Consider the following 14,741-nt stretch of genomic DNA (forward strand, 5'->3'; position numbering starts at 1 on the left):
TTCTATTTGTAGCAAAATAGACGCTCAACATTCGTAAAATTAGTTCAACAGTATCAACATGGTATTCCCTTCATGTGTTGTTAAGCTTGTGTATCTCCAGGTGGTCTATATATTTTGTTTGTCTAGTAAAGCTTCCTTAAAACAAATTCGATAAACTGCAGAATTCATGTTTTAAACAATTTATGTTTACATTTTTTATTTGAATAATTTTAGAGCTGGCGTTGAGACCTTTGTCGTAGGGATTGGTAACCATGTGGATAATAATGAATTAAAGGTAAATTAAAAAGTATTTTTCAGTTGTTTCTCCTACGCTCTACCCAGAAGCAGACACCAACTTAATGTTCAGATTTTTATTAATGTTACAATTCATTCAGTTCTAACTCCTCTACAAGAGCACACAGTGCTGATGTTCATTTGAATCATATCAATCTTAAAACCAGAATTTGTTTTAATTGATTTTACTTATTAACAATTTAGTACAGAAATTTATAATTTGAAGTTATTTTATGAACTTAAATTTGATACTTGTATTGTAGAAGCATTGCAAATTCAGGCTATCTCCCCGTAGGCCGTACCAGACCGTACGCGGGCACTACACACATATTAAAACGTTTCAAGATTAAACGCATGACCTTAGTATAATTTTATAACAAGCTGGAGAAATGAGATCGAGATTTTTCTCTAAGGCCAATTAAAAGGCATCTATATCTGCTGTAAGATAAAAAAAACTTAATATTTGATGATGAGTGTTTATTCAAATATCATTAACGAAATGTTTTTATAGATAATTTGTTTAAAGTTGGTACATTCATGTGTTAAGATTATAGCTTCCGATAACGACCATTTGTTTAAAATTGGTATATTCATGTTTTTTAGGTAATTGCTTCTGATAACGACCATGTTTTTCAAGTTAGTACATTCGATCAGCTTGCACAAATCCACCAAGATGTTGTCGACAAAATCTGCGCAGGTATGTTCAAAACCTTTGCCTAAGAACACACCAGTCTATAAACATAGCACATACTATTTTATCTACCCAGTACCAGGAATCTATGAGCAAAGCAAATAATGTGATATCTGACCGTTTACAGGTCTGTTCCAAAATTTTATTACGTAGGTAAATTTCTTATGTTTTTTCGCATACCCCGGCTGAATTAGGAGCACGCTGAATAGCATGTATTATTTTATCAACAAAATATGTTTTTGCTGTAAGGATTTTATTAGAGGAGCTTAACTGGTAAATCATATTAAAATGGCTAATGTCATACATGACTTACCGATATCTAATTCTTTTCACACGAAATACTGAAACTGAAACTGCTTTATTTGATTAAACGCCTAATTTTACACATAGTATATTCACTGGCGTTGTACATTAAATTATACCAGATTTATATAGCGCCCAAGGCGCTTTACATAGTTCAAACGCAGCCACACAGGGCGCATAATTCATCCTCTACTAGTACAGACACAGAACGATCTGACCAGAGGGACAGAGTGAGACAAAGCCCCCACGACAGAGAGATCAGAAATCAGATACAGGCTTATCCGGCTAACTTAGCCTAGCTCGTTTCGAATAGACAGCCTGGTTCTTTAACGTGCCCAGTGTATAGCACTGATACACGCAAGGATTGCCTGGGTTCCTGACCAGTACACCTCTAATAAACTCAGAAATAGCCCAAATCCATAATTTTGCATACATACTATGCTTGATTGAGCATATTTTCTATAAAAATGCATTACAGTGTTAGAAATAAATGATTTCATCAATCATTCCTTACCTGTTTTTTTTTTTCTTTTTTGCAGACTTTGATTTTCTTATCAATACATGTATTTGAATATATATTTAAAACGCATATTATTGTTTCATGACGCCCACAAAAATTTATTAACTATCACAAAAGCGGTCTTGAAGAACTGTATAGTGGCTGTTAAATGTCTCCCCGTCTTGGACTCAATGTTGTAATATTTCTGGTCCTTTGGTATCGTCCAGTCCATTCAATATTTGTGTAATAGCATTCCGCTTAGCCCGGGGAGCATGAGGGGTTTTGCACAGTTTATTACTTCTCATGAACAGTCTCAATAAAGCCGAGTTTGCTATTATGTTGCTTGGTTGCGTTCTTTGCTTTACAGATTTTATTACCTTATTAATATAATCTTATTCATTAATCAAAGCAGTCGGTTTGAATTTAGAATGCATCAATTATAAACGGAACGAATTATGTGACTCTTGGTGTTTAATAGTTCGTGTCTCTGGTGTTACATTTAACACTCGATAAAGATGAATCAATTCAAATAACGGTCATTTCAAATCACTTAACTCATCTAAAGATATCCATAGAGCAAAACGTGTTTCTTTTGCAAAAATTACTGATTATAGATGCTGTTCAATGCGGTATTAATCTAGCCGACATAACGGTATGCGAAGAAAATGAATTATGAAACAGTAAACTGTTGAAACGACCTGTACAAGTATACAAAAACACGAACGATAAAGTATTAGCTGACGTATTTATCAAATTCGGGAAAAAGGCATTCCAGTTTTATATCATTGATATGTATGAACTTACCATTAATATGAATATCAGCTGCTACCAAATTTCAGTACATATGTAGCACTTGACATAACATGCCTTGTGCTTCATAATAAGAGGATCTCAATTTTCGGTATGTACACATGTCTACTTTATTGATAACACTATATTGCTACACAGAGTTCGAAATGTTCTGTAAAAATAACCTTAAATGTCTATTGCATGCTTTATGTCCTGTCTGTCAACAGAAATAACAAAGGTGGTTATTATAACACATGTATGCTGCACACATAACCGAACGAGAGTTTACTTATTAACAAATCTGTGAAAAGATCCTTTTGATGCATAAACCGCAACCAAGGAAACATAATAGCAGACTGAGTCTGTTCATGAGAGGTAATGAAATGTGCAACGCCCCTCACACCCCTAGCACTGGCTTAGGCTGAATTCCATTATAGTAAAAAGAATGTTCTCCATGATCGCAAAGGAATCAAAGTACTTTTTACAGCATTAATTGAACGTTAAGGTAAAACTGTTGTACGACTCATGACAGTTACATTTATTTAGACATTCAGGCTATAATTGTTTGAAGTATCGTCATTGCTAAAATATTATGTTACCTCATTAACGAATACCATACTAATACTAGATACATGTTTTGTTTTATATATAATATCACCATATATTATTTTGATTCAGCTGCTAACAGGGTAACAACAACATCATCCACCACAACCACTACAACAACAACAACAACCACTACACTGCCTCCTACCACAACAAAAGCAGGTCAGTTTTAACATTGACTAATCAGTTGGCAAACCAATCAATACTTCAGCCAGTTTGTACAAATGTATTTCTACTTCAAAACGTTTAACACAACAATAAAGTAACTATTATATCATATTTGATGAAAGCCGTTTATTCTTCAAAATTGAAAATAGGAAAAAAGCATACTAATTAATCGTGTTCCTGTTTCGAAAGTTGTGTTTTAACATAACAAGTACACTAAAGCTATATCATGAAAAATGCAAATATTACAGACATTCCTTTGTTGTATTTCAGCTTGCGGTCTTAAACCAGCAGACATCGTCTTCGTCTTGGACTCATCCGACAGTGAAGGCGCTGACAACTTCAAGACAGAAGTAGAGTTCGTATATGACTTTGCCGCCCAATTTTCAATTGGTACGAATAACGTCCAGTTCAGCGTCGTCACCTTCTCTTCTGATGTCCGTAATGATTTCTTCTTTAACAAGTACAATTCCAGAAACGCCGTTCTTCATGCAATACGTAACATTCAGTATATAGGACAAGGAACGAATACATCCGGTGCTTTGAATTTTGTGCGCACGGAAACTCTTCTTCCAACGAATGGCGCTAGGACAAACTCCTCTAAGTTTGTTATAGTCATCACCGACGGACGATCCGACGACCAGGATCAAACAAAACACGAAGCACAACTTCTACACAGACAGGCGGAGGTTCTCTCTGTGGGTATTGGACCGGGTGTCGACAAGGCAGAGTTGGCCAACATCGCTTCGAATCATCATGTTGTAACAGTGAACAGTTTTGCGTTGCTTAAAACTATAAAAAGACAATTAACTGATCTAGCTTGTGAGTCGGGTTAATGTAATGTAATAAAATGTAATAAAATGTTTGGCAAGTATAGCGTCATTTTCTTCTTAGCCCTTACCCTGCTAAATTTCTACAATGGACTGGTCCATCATGCAACTCGGGCAATACAATTGATTATTCCAAGGGGTCTTTCACTGAAAATTTACACACTGAATAGAGAACAGTGCAGACCATGATCAGCCTGCACGGATGTGCATGCTAATCTTGGTCTGCAAAGGCAGAATTAATCGTGTCCAGCACGATAAGGGTTAGAATCATTCAAAATCTTGTCATGTAAACTTTATATATTCATATTCAAATTCAAGGTAAGATACATCTATCGCATGAACAAGTTACCGAATGTACATTAACACATATAAGTCCAACACGTACAGACATAACGCATATCATTTTGTCAATTCAAATATATTATGATAAAACAGAATTAGATCGATAAATTGATCAAAAATAGCAACAGACTAAATATAGGAAGTCAGTCAAAAAGAAACCGGTAGTTTTGCACATTTCACCAATCCATATGCTGTACAATTTGAGCCTGACATTCGATTCATGTGCGCGTATGAAGATATGCATGCCATAGTAAATATATACATGCGCGTTTGCATTTTATACCTGCTCGCGTAAACATTGTCAGTGCATATGTACGCGTGTATGTGTAAAATTACACGCGGACGTATATATTTGCGCGTCACGTGTAAACGTATAGATGGGGGAACGATGATATATATGTATGTACGCGTAATAAAAAGGTATACATAAACATATTTTTTATGCAAGCGTAACGAAATATATAGACCTTTTTACACAGAGCTATTTGCTTAGCAACGGGAAACAATTTTCGCGCATGGGCACTCTACGTAGGGCAAAAAGACATGACTGCACAATATAAATTACGTTAGAGATATATTGTATTTTGATCTATTCGATCAATAATGAGTTTGTTTTAAAGTAAATATCCAACGAAAGACAAAGGAAAATATATGTAGTTCTTTGCAAACCCAAAGCTTTAACTAATTTGCATTTGGATTAATGGACTATTCATTCGGCAATTTTGATCTCGACAAATTAGGTTAAGAAAAACGAAAAAAATGATATGTTCGATGAATTTATAAAGTAATAACAAAGATTTTGTTTTATTTCCTAATGTGATCTCCCATAACTTACCACGTGTCGCAATTAGCTTACAAGATACTTGAAATATAATTAACAGTGGAAGTTGAAAATGAAATGTTTAATTAATAAAGTTCATCCTTTGGTGTTGTATCCAATTATACTCAAACGGGGATCAATTCATTCAGTATTCAAAAAAAATCATCATCTTAAAATTGTTATTTTTATTTTATTTGTTTCTTCGAATTTGAAAGTGGTTCGAATGGTGAATGCAGCGGTCAGATTTAAAAGAGAGGGGGCGGGTAGCGGGGCGGGGTGTTCTATACATTCTTTATCTGTTCTATCCTTTGCGGAATTCAAGTTTATCATAATTATTCTATTAAATCGCGGATAATGACTACTTGCGCGATACATTTTTGCTATGAAAATCATCCAGCATGTAAACATAAGAAATAAAAAAAATAGAGATTTATATCAGGTATTTTCCTTCAGTGTGTGGTTATAGTCCTTGATTTGATTAATATCTTACGAATTTAGATTTTTGTAACTACACTTTCATCGTTTTAAAAGAAAATGTCCATTAAAGTTCCAAAGTATATTCTTATAGATTTTGAAATACTCACATGAAATGTTTATTTTTTGATTCACAAAACAGCTCCGCCACGTGATATATTAATCTGAGTGCGTTCTTTTAATGGCATTGATGACCGAAGGCATTAATGTATATCACATCAAAGCCATCTTATTTTCTTCAGTAACTTTTATGGTCCGCTCTAATTAGGGGACACTCTCGAAATGAACGTATACGGTCTTGATTACCCAGGTGACCTATGTTTTATCATGTCAATTGCATAATAGTTACGCAATGATTTCCGGTATATCACTTAAAACATGCAGTAGCATGGAGCCGCGACCCCAAACTATGCATATGTCATTTTAAGGCCGAGAAAAATACATATAACAACTATTTGAAGTTGTGGGAAAAATAGATATAATGAAAAATATGAAATGTTTAAATGTAAGGAACAAGTTTTATATTTGTATGATGTGTGGAAGACTGGAAATGCTTGTTCTTTTCTGACGAAAATAAGGATAAAGCGGGCTTTTCAGGTAAGATATGATTAATTAACATACATGTCTTTAATCAAAGTATACTGTATAATAAATTACTTGACTGAAATTTTCTTTATAATGGCAAAACAATTCGTAATATAATGATAATTTTATGTAGGTTTTCTTATCGTTGAGAGTTCTTTTGCCATACGAGCGCATGCGCGTTAAAATCAAAACATCCCCGGATTTGCATAGCAACCAATAATTTGTGTAAAAACATCTATAGGTGAACATATAATGCATGTGCACTTACATTTACGCGCACACCTATATATTTTCAAATGTTCGTAAATTAAAACGTAAGCGTACGCACAGTACACTTTTTGAGCAAAATGGCATGGTTTCATGACACTTAAACCTATAAGCACTTAATAATTAGTGATTGGATGCTCGATCGTGCGACGATTTTAATGTATATCAATGTGCAAGTTTTCAATGACTTAAGTATATATATATATCGTTATGTGGCTTTTTTGTAATAAATTGCGTACCCGCCAATGCGTCAAAATGAAATTATGAATGTTTGATTACAACGCAACAAACGAAAATTTTGCATATCTGACAGGACTGAATGCGTAAATTTGTATGCTGCTACATTAAAGCTGCTTAAAATCGTGTTATTTTATTTCTTCTATAAATTGAAGAAGTCTATATGCAATAATTTTTTTTGTTGGATTTTGACGTCGCACCGACACATGGTAGGTCATATGGCGACTTTCCAGCTTTTATGGTGGAGGAAGACCCAGGTGGCCCTCCGTGCATTATTTCATCACGAGCGGGCACCTGGGTAGAACCACCGACCTTCCGTAAGCCAGCTGGATGGCTTCCTCACATGAAGAATTCAACGCCCTGAGTGAGGCTCGAAAAAAAACAAAGAAAAATATCAAACAGGGAATGCCACGCACCAAAAGCGCAGCCTCCTCAAAACGAACCCCCCAGTACGCAAACGCGTGCACCACACACACACACACACAAAGCTTACACATCAGGACAAAACGAACAACACACACACACACACTCAAAGCCAACACATAAGGACAAGACGAACAATAAGCATACACACACGCGCGCACACAAAGTCAACACACAAGGACAAAACGAACAAACAAAGGAACACAGTGGGGCACCGCCTTGGAACGGTCAGTGGCAAAAACACCACTGGGGCCCACATCGATGAGGAGCAAGTGATTTGAAGTAAGCGACCTTAACTACTCTGCCACGGAGCCCCCCCCCCCCCCCCCCATATGCAATAAAAGGAATCAGAGCATCTTTACCGCCTAAAACAGTTACCCTCGAGCCAAATGGCTTTGACGTCTTCAACAGTAACAGATTCTTACACCAATGTCCAGTCGAACCCGCGGCAGGTGTCATATGTACCGCCCCGTCTCCAGTCGAGGGGTACCTTGCTGAAAACATTACGTATACATGTGTGAGGTAGCGGTATGTGGATACAATATACAGAACTGAAAGAAATAAGGAGGAACATATGGGGCAGAGCGAGGAAAAGGGATATGAGGCGGTAATGTGGCTGATATGGGATGGGTGTGGTATGTGGATGAGGGATACTAACATAAAATGTCTAGAATGAAAGTCAAAAAATTGCCACAAGATACGGGTGGGGGGTATGTAGATCTATACATAGAGCTCTGAATTCGGCTACCCCTATCGGGCCTCAGTCAGAGCTCTATTCCCTTCCATTCAAAAATATTCAATATAAGGTTTCAGCTAATGTATGTTCTATATACGCATTTTGCCAAAAATTTGTTTACTTCGCTAACTGATTGCCACTTTTTCTACATTTCTATGAAGTCGACTCTTTCCGCAATGTTCGGATGATTACTTTTAGTTGTGTTTTTCCGTATCAATCGCGCATCCAAATCGATGCGGGACGCCATGTTGAATTTGACCACAAGGTATCATGGGAAATATGCAAATTAGGTAGGTCAATGAAAATATTAAGTAATTACATTGTCGCGGGATAATTACGGGAAATGAATCAAATTCCACGTCCCACGAGCGGCTCGAAACTAATTTTGATAGTTGCGAAATTGTCCTGTTCTGAATAAACAAAAGTTATTTTAAAAAGAAATATGAACATTTATAAGGTAAACTGACTCACTGTTAATCTTCCAAAGTTGTGATCCCTCCAAAATTTACAATTCACAAACAAATTTCATTTTAATTGTCTGTCTCCTCGACGACATCATAAGTCGGACTTCGTCGATCATCTCGATGAAATCCAGGCACCGATCGCACCATGCTCTTGAAACGATGATTCATTGAATTCAACATCATTTCCAAAAGCATGGTTCAAAGATAACCTGTAGTTTAGTATCCTTATTGAATTATTTCCAGTTCCTTTAGCAATCATTTTTCCAACAGTTTTAATAAATAAATAAATAGAATATGGTTATTCTCTATGTTTGCGTCCTTGTTACTGTTTCACTTCTCCGAAACGGGTGACGTATATGACAAATGACGTAAGAAGGCCGAGAGCTTCATGCAACTTTACATGAGGCGCATTCGGGTATACTGTACTCAGTATACTGAACTTCTGCAATAGATTGTCAATTTGTCAGGGCTCTTTCTCCGGACAGTTTATTTGTAACATAGACATGTTACGTAGTTGTCTAGAAATATATTACAACTCACTTTTTAATAGAGGAGGCGAGTTCCGTTTTGAAGAAGCAGTCCATCTTGATAAAGAAATTGTATTTTATAGTTTGGCCTTAAGAAAAATATTTGTTTCCGGTAACATGCTAAAAATATTAGGGTAGGTAGCTAGATCTAGGTCGGATTTTTGTTTTGGATTTTTTTTTATTAAGGGAGATTTTTCGGAAATTATTTTTTTTTGTAAAAAAATGAATACAAATAATGGGGTTATGCCGCTAGAGTATCAGCATCAGTAAATTGATTTCTAACATCACTGACCATGTTTAAAGCATAAAAAGTGCATTCTCCAAGGCCATAAAAACATTTAGGGTCGGACCAAAAATTTAGGGTAGGTCGGGATACCGGAAACATTTTTTTATGCGTTATCATGCCTTTACTGAATTTTAGACTCGTAATATTACATATTACACATATGTGCATAGTATAATAAATTATGAGTCAGTAAGGTTTAAAAATGAAAATATGAAAATTTAGGGACAAGTAAACATCGATGCTTAATTTCTTGTAGATCTAGGACGTTGAATAAATGTCTTGGTTATTAAGAATGAAACTATAAAAAATAATTACTGTACAGCTGAACTTATATTCATGTTGAACAGAAGTCACTTAAGTCAGTGATATTAACGACTACTCCCCTCCCCCTCCCCACCCCACACACATATACACGCCCGGACGCTCACTTTCCCTCAAAGTTCTGCGTCTTTGAGGCAAGGAACCTTGCACTATTTTCACACATATATAAATTTTTTCTTCAACATGATGTTAGCCCGCCCGCCTAGCTCAATAGGGAGAAGAACGCAGATCTCCGGATCTCGGGGTCGGGAGTTCGAGTCCCGGGTGAGGCGTATGTTTTCCGTGACGATCAACATGGTCTTGCTCATAGAATGGGGAGAGACATGTAATTCTTAGTACCGTTTTAGCTATTGGTTACCTCAAAATTTTGGCGGCAAATCTGTACGTGTCTTCCGTGCGACCCCTTCGTTAATGACCGCCTGCTTATTTAATTTTAAATTTATGTTATTTTCCCGTCCTAATTTGAAAATGTTATTACTGCTCATGAACAGACTCAACCAAACCGAGTCTGTAATTTTCACTGTTTGTTTTGTTGTCGGTGCTTCCGAGGGATCTACTTTCCAGATTTTATTTACTTCACAACAGCGGGTGTTAAGTGCTGTGTGGCGGCCGTAAAAAGTCGCCCCGACTTCGTCTCAGTGTTGTTATATTTTCTGGTCCTTCGGGATCATTGATTTCAACTCATTTAGATTTGAAGATTGAATACCGCTTAAGCCGGTGCTAGGGGGCGTGGGCAGTGTTGCATTTTCCATTACTGCTCATGAACAGACTCAATCAAACCGAGTCTGCAATTTTCACTGTTTGTTTTGTTGTCGGTGCTTTCGAGGGATCTACTTTCCAGATTTTATTAGTATACAAGTATGACTTTAAGAGAACGGAAATTTCCATAGAGATAGTGCAAGTTTATTCTAATCATATTACATATATATTATTTGCAATTTCCCGAGGGATTGTTTATGTCCGAGTCCATGAGACATTCTGCAGATGTTAACACACGGAAACATGTGTTTTAATTTTACTCTTATTCTGGTATTGGATGAAGTATTCAAAAACAATCGGCTTCTCTCAGACGAATATGCTTTAAATTAGCGTTCCTGTGTCGTAAACACAATTTACAATTAATTACGCACCAGTCTATAACGAAGACGTCACCGCGGAGGCGCATAGCGCTGACTGCCGGTAGGTATTGGAGGGGACCTCTGCCCATGGGGCTTGGGGTTAGGGGGTCTCTCGCCTGAATATTTTTTAATACAGACTAGTGAGACATCCCCCTCATTATAGGGGGATCAGGCGGCTCTTCCCCTAGGAAGTTTTGAAATACAGACATGAAATGGTGGCCTTTGATGCATTTTGAGTTAATATAATGAGTATAGGTCGCTTCTCAGTCAACGAGGTTGGGGGAGGGGGGGGGGCACGAGCTGGATCCGGGTCTCAAGTCCGTATCTGACTGTCATTAAGACAAGTGAATGGTGAAACAAATTTTACGTTTTTGATATAAATTGGTAGGGGTGAGTTATGTCAATTTCTGTATTTACTTTATAAATAATTTATATAATATTTCTAACCGTAGACATCGATCTCGAAGAGTCAATGGTTATGAAGTTTGAGCACACAGCGCTTGCTCCTGCCCTTATCATGTTACTCAAACTCCTGATGGAAATCAGCTCAATGTCAGCATCTTCGTAAGGGGAGCGCTGGTCTAGTGGTTAAGGTGTCGGTCGCAGTTCATAGTTTCAAGCCCCACTGAGGTCACGACCGCATCTTCTCATATATGACACTAGTAGACTTGCTTTTTCAGGAAGCGGACTCGAGTGTTGGTCAAATAAGCTTGAAGCTTTTATCACAATCGAGCTCAAATAAATTTGTTTTTAACAAACACCTTAGTACATTATGAAAAAAATCAATTACATGCTTCCCTCAGTTGTTTATAAATTTACGGTACTGGTAAGATGCGTATCGTAAACAATAAACCCGTTAAGTGCCTCATTTTCTTTACACGCATAATTATGACCCTTGCATTTTGATTTATGGTCAATCAAGAATCAAGAGCAGCCACTTTTACCATACCCGGATAGTAACATAACATATTAAAAAAAAAAACATTCATCACTATTTTCTGATTATCTTTAGAAATAAAGTTAAGGTTTTATGTTCTACAACAGACAGGCATTTCCCACCACATTTTCAAAGAAACCCGTGGGAAACCGCACGTTTGACCCCAGTGATTTGCATATTTGTGACGTCATTACAATGTAGAGAAATTCCTAAAATGGCGCCCGCTGTTTGAAAACATGACAGAATCACAGCGGTGAAGAAAACGTTTTTCTTGCAAATTAGAAGCATCTACACTGATTCAAATGGTATTCAATATAAAGAAGGACAATTTATGTTTATTTATTTCTATACAAAATTTTCCGAAATCCTTGCAAGGAGTTGCATTGCGCATTCTAAATTCTCCTTCTTATATTGACATTTTTTGACAGGAGTGGCCTATGACGTCAAACGGCAGCATGTCAGTACATGCGATCAGCTGTTTAGACGGAATAGAAGCTATGACTAGGGGGTATGTGGATGGGAGATATCAAGATACTGTATCAAAAGACTTAACGTAGAGTAAAGATAAAAACAGTGTACAGGCGTGACGATCAGGGGGTGGAATGGGGGGTGGAAGGAGATAGATGAGAAATAATAAGATGCAATTAACGAAACTGAAGTGAAAGTATAAATATGGGGTAAGTGGCGACCCTGCGACTTTGCCGAACCACAAATTCCTAAATCAATACGAATCTTCCTTAAGTTGTTTTGAGTCAGTGTGTAAAAGCTATAAAACCGTAGCTATTATAATTTTTTCTTAGAGCAAGGGAATGAAAACAAGAGGACCATGATGGTCCTGAATCGCTCACCTCTTCCCACATGATCCAGTTTTGAGTATGACGTCGTTTTTTTCTATTATTTGACATAGTGACCTAGTTTTTGAGCTCATGTGACCCAGTTTTGAACTTGACCTAGATATTATCAAGATAAAAATTCTGACCAATTTTCATGAAGATCCATTGAAAAATATGGTCTGTAGAGAGGTCAAAAGGTTTTTCTATTATTTGACCTATTGACCTAGTTTTTAAAGGCACGTGACCCAGTTTCAAACCTGACCTAGATATCATCAAGGTGAACATTCTGACCAATTTTCATGAAGATCCATTCAAGGGTATGGCCTCTAAGAGAGGTCAAAAGGTTTTTCTATTTCAAGACCTACTGACCTAGTTTTTGATTACAGTTGACCCAGTTTCAAACATGACCTAGATATCATCAAGATAAACATTCAGACCAACTTTCATACAGATCCCATGAAAAATATGGCCTCTAGAGAGGTCACAACGTTTTTTCATTATTTGACCTACTGACCTACTTTTTGATGGCACGTGACCCACTTTCGAACTTGACCTAGATATCATCAAGATGAACATTCTGACCAATTGTTATGGAGATCCATTCATAAGTATGGCCTCTAGAGAGGTCACAAGGTTTTTCTATTTTTAGACCTACTGACCTAGTTTTTGACCGCACATGACCCTGTTTCGAACTTAACCTAGATATCATTAAGATAAAGATTCAGACCAATTTTCATGAAGATCCATTGAAAAATATGGCCTCTAGAGGGGTCACAATGTTTTTCTATTATTTGACCTACTGACCTAGTTTTTGATGGCACGTGACCCAGTTTCAAACTTGACCTATATATTATCAAGATGAACATTCAGACCAACTTTCATACAGATCCCATTGAAAGTATGGCCTCTAGAGAGGTCACAAGGTTTTTCTATTATTTGACCTACTGACCTAGTTTTTGACGGCACGTGACCCACTTTCGAAATTGATTTAGATATCATTAAGGTGAACATTCTGACCAATTTTCATAAAGATTTCACGAAATATATGGCCTCTAGAGAGGTCACAAGGTTTTTCTATTTTTAGACCTACTGACCTAGTTTTTAAACGCACGTGACCCAGTTTCGAACCTGACCTAGATATCATCAAGACGAACATTCAGACCAACTTTCATACAGATCCCATGAAAAATGTGGCCTTTAGAGCGGTCACAAGGTTTTTCTATTATTTGACCTACTGACCTAGTTTTTGACGGCACGTGACCCAGTTTCGAACTTGACCTAGATATCATCAAGGTGAACGTTCTGACTAATTTTCATGAAGATCTTCTGAAATATATGGCCTCTAGAAAGGTCACAAGGTTTTTCTATTTTTAGACCTACTGACCTAGTTTTTGACCGCATGTAACCCAGTTTCAAACTTGACCTAGATATCATCCAGATGAACAATCAGACCAATTTTCATACAGATCCCATGAAAAATATGGCCTTTAGAGAGGTCACAAGGTTTTTCTATTATTTGACCTACTGACCTAGTTTTTGATGGCACGTAACCCAGTTTCGATCTTGACCTAGATATCATCAAGATGAACGTTCTGACCAACTTTCATGAAGATCTTTTTAAATATATGGCCTCTAGAGAGGTCACAAGGTTTTTCTATTTTTAGACCTACTGACCTAGTTTTTGAACGCACATGACCCAGTTTCGAACTTGACTTAGATATAATCAAGTTGAACATTCTGACCAATTTTTATGAAGATCCATTGAAAATTATGGCCTCTAGAGAGGTCACAACGTTTTTCTATTTTTAGATCTACTGACCTAGTTTTCGAAGGAACGTGACCCAGTTTCGAACTTCACCTAGAATTTACCAAGATGAACATTCTGACCCATTTTCATAAAGATCCCATGAAAACTGTGACCTCTAGAGATGTCACAAGGAAAAGTTTACGGACGCACGGTCGCACGGACGCACGGAAGACGGACGACGGACGCTGCGCGATCACAAAAGCTCACCTTGTCACTTCGTGACAGGTGAGCTAAAAATACCAGAAATTAAATAAGGTCTATTTAACCTTTACCTTTGAGCCACTGTCTCTATAGAGATTTTTCTTTTGTAGTATTTTATCATTGTATGATGTTTGAAAGTCGTAGCTGTTATACTTTATGAGTAAGAGTTCGGAAACTATTTTCAGCCTCCCGAAAGCAATAGGGATT

The 14,741-nt window shown here is 36.9% G+C and overlaps 1 protein-coding gene across 1 annotated transcript; it reads left to right on the forward strand.

Annotated features, from left to right (window-relative positions):
• Positions 1 to 213: 213 nt before the first annotated feature.
• Positions 214 to 4,198, forward strand: LOC128552623 (collagen alpha-1(XIV) chain-like; the record flags this gene model as incomplete). Its single annotated transcript, XM_053533666.1, has 4 exons — positions 214 to 274; positions 877 to 970; positions 3,234 to 3,323; positions 3,600 to 4,198. Coding segments are annotated over 4 exons (808 nt in total), but the record flags the coding sequence as incomplete, so codon positions are not given.
• Between the last annotated feature and the right edge of the window lie 10,543 nt (positions 4,199 to 14,741).

Source organism: Mercenaria mercenaria, unplaced genomic scaffold (genome assembly GCF_021730395.1).
Source record: "Mercenaria mercenaria strain notata unplaced genomic scaffold, MADL_Memer_1 contig_2964, whole genome shotgun sequence".
Taxonomy (NCBI): Eukaryota; Metazoa; Mollusca; class Bivalvia; order Venerida; family Veneridae; genus Mercenaria; species Mercenaria mercenaria.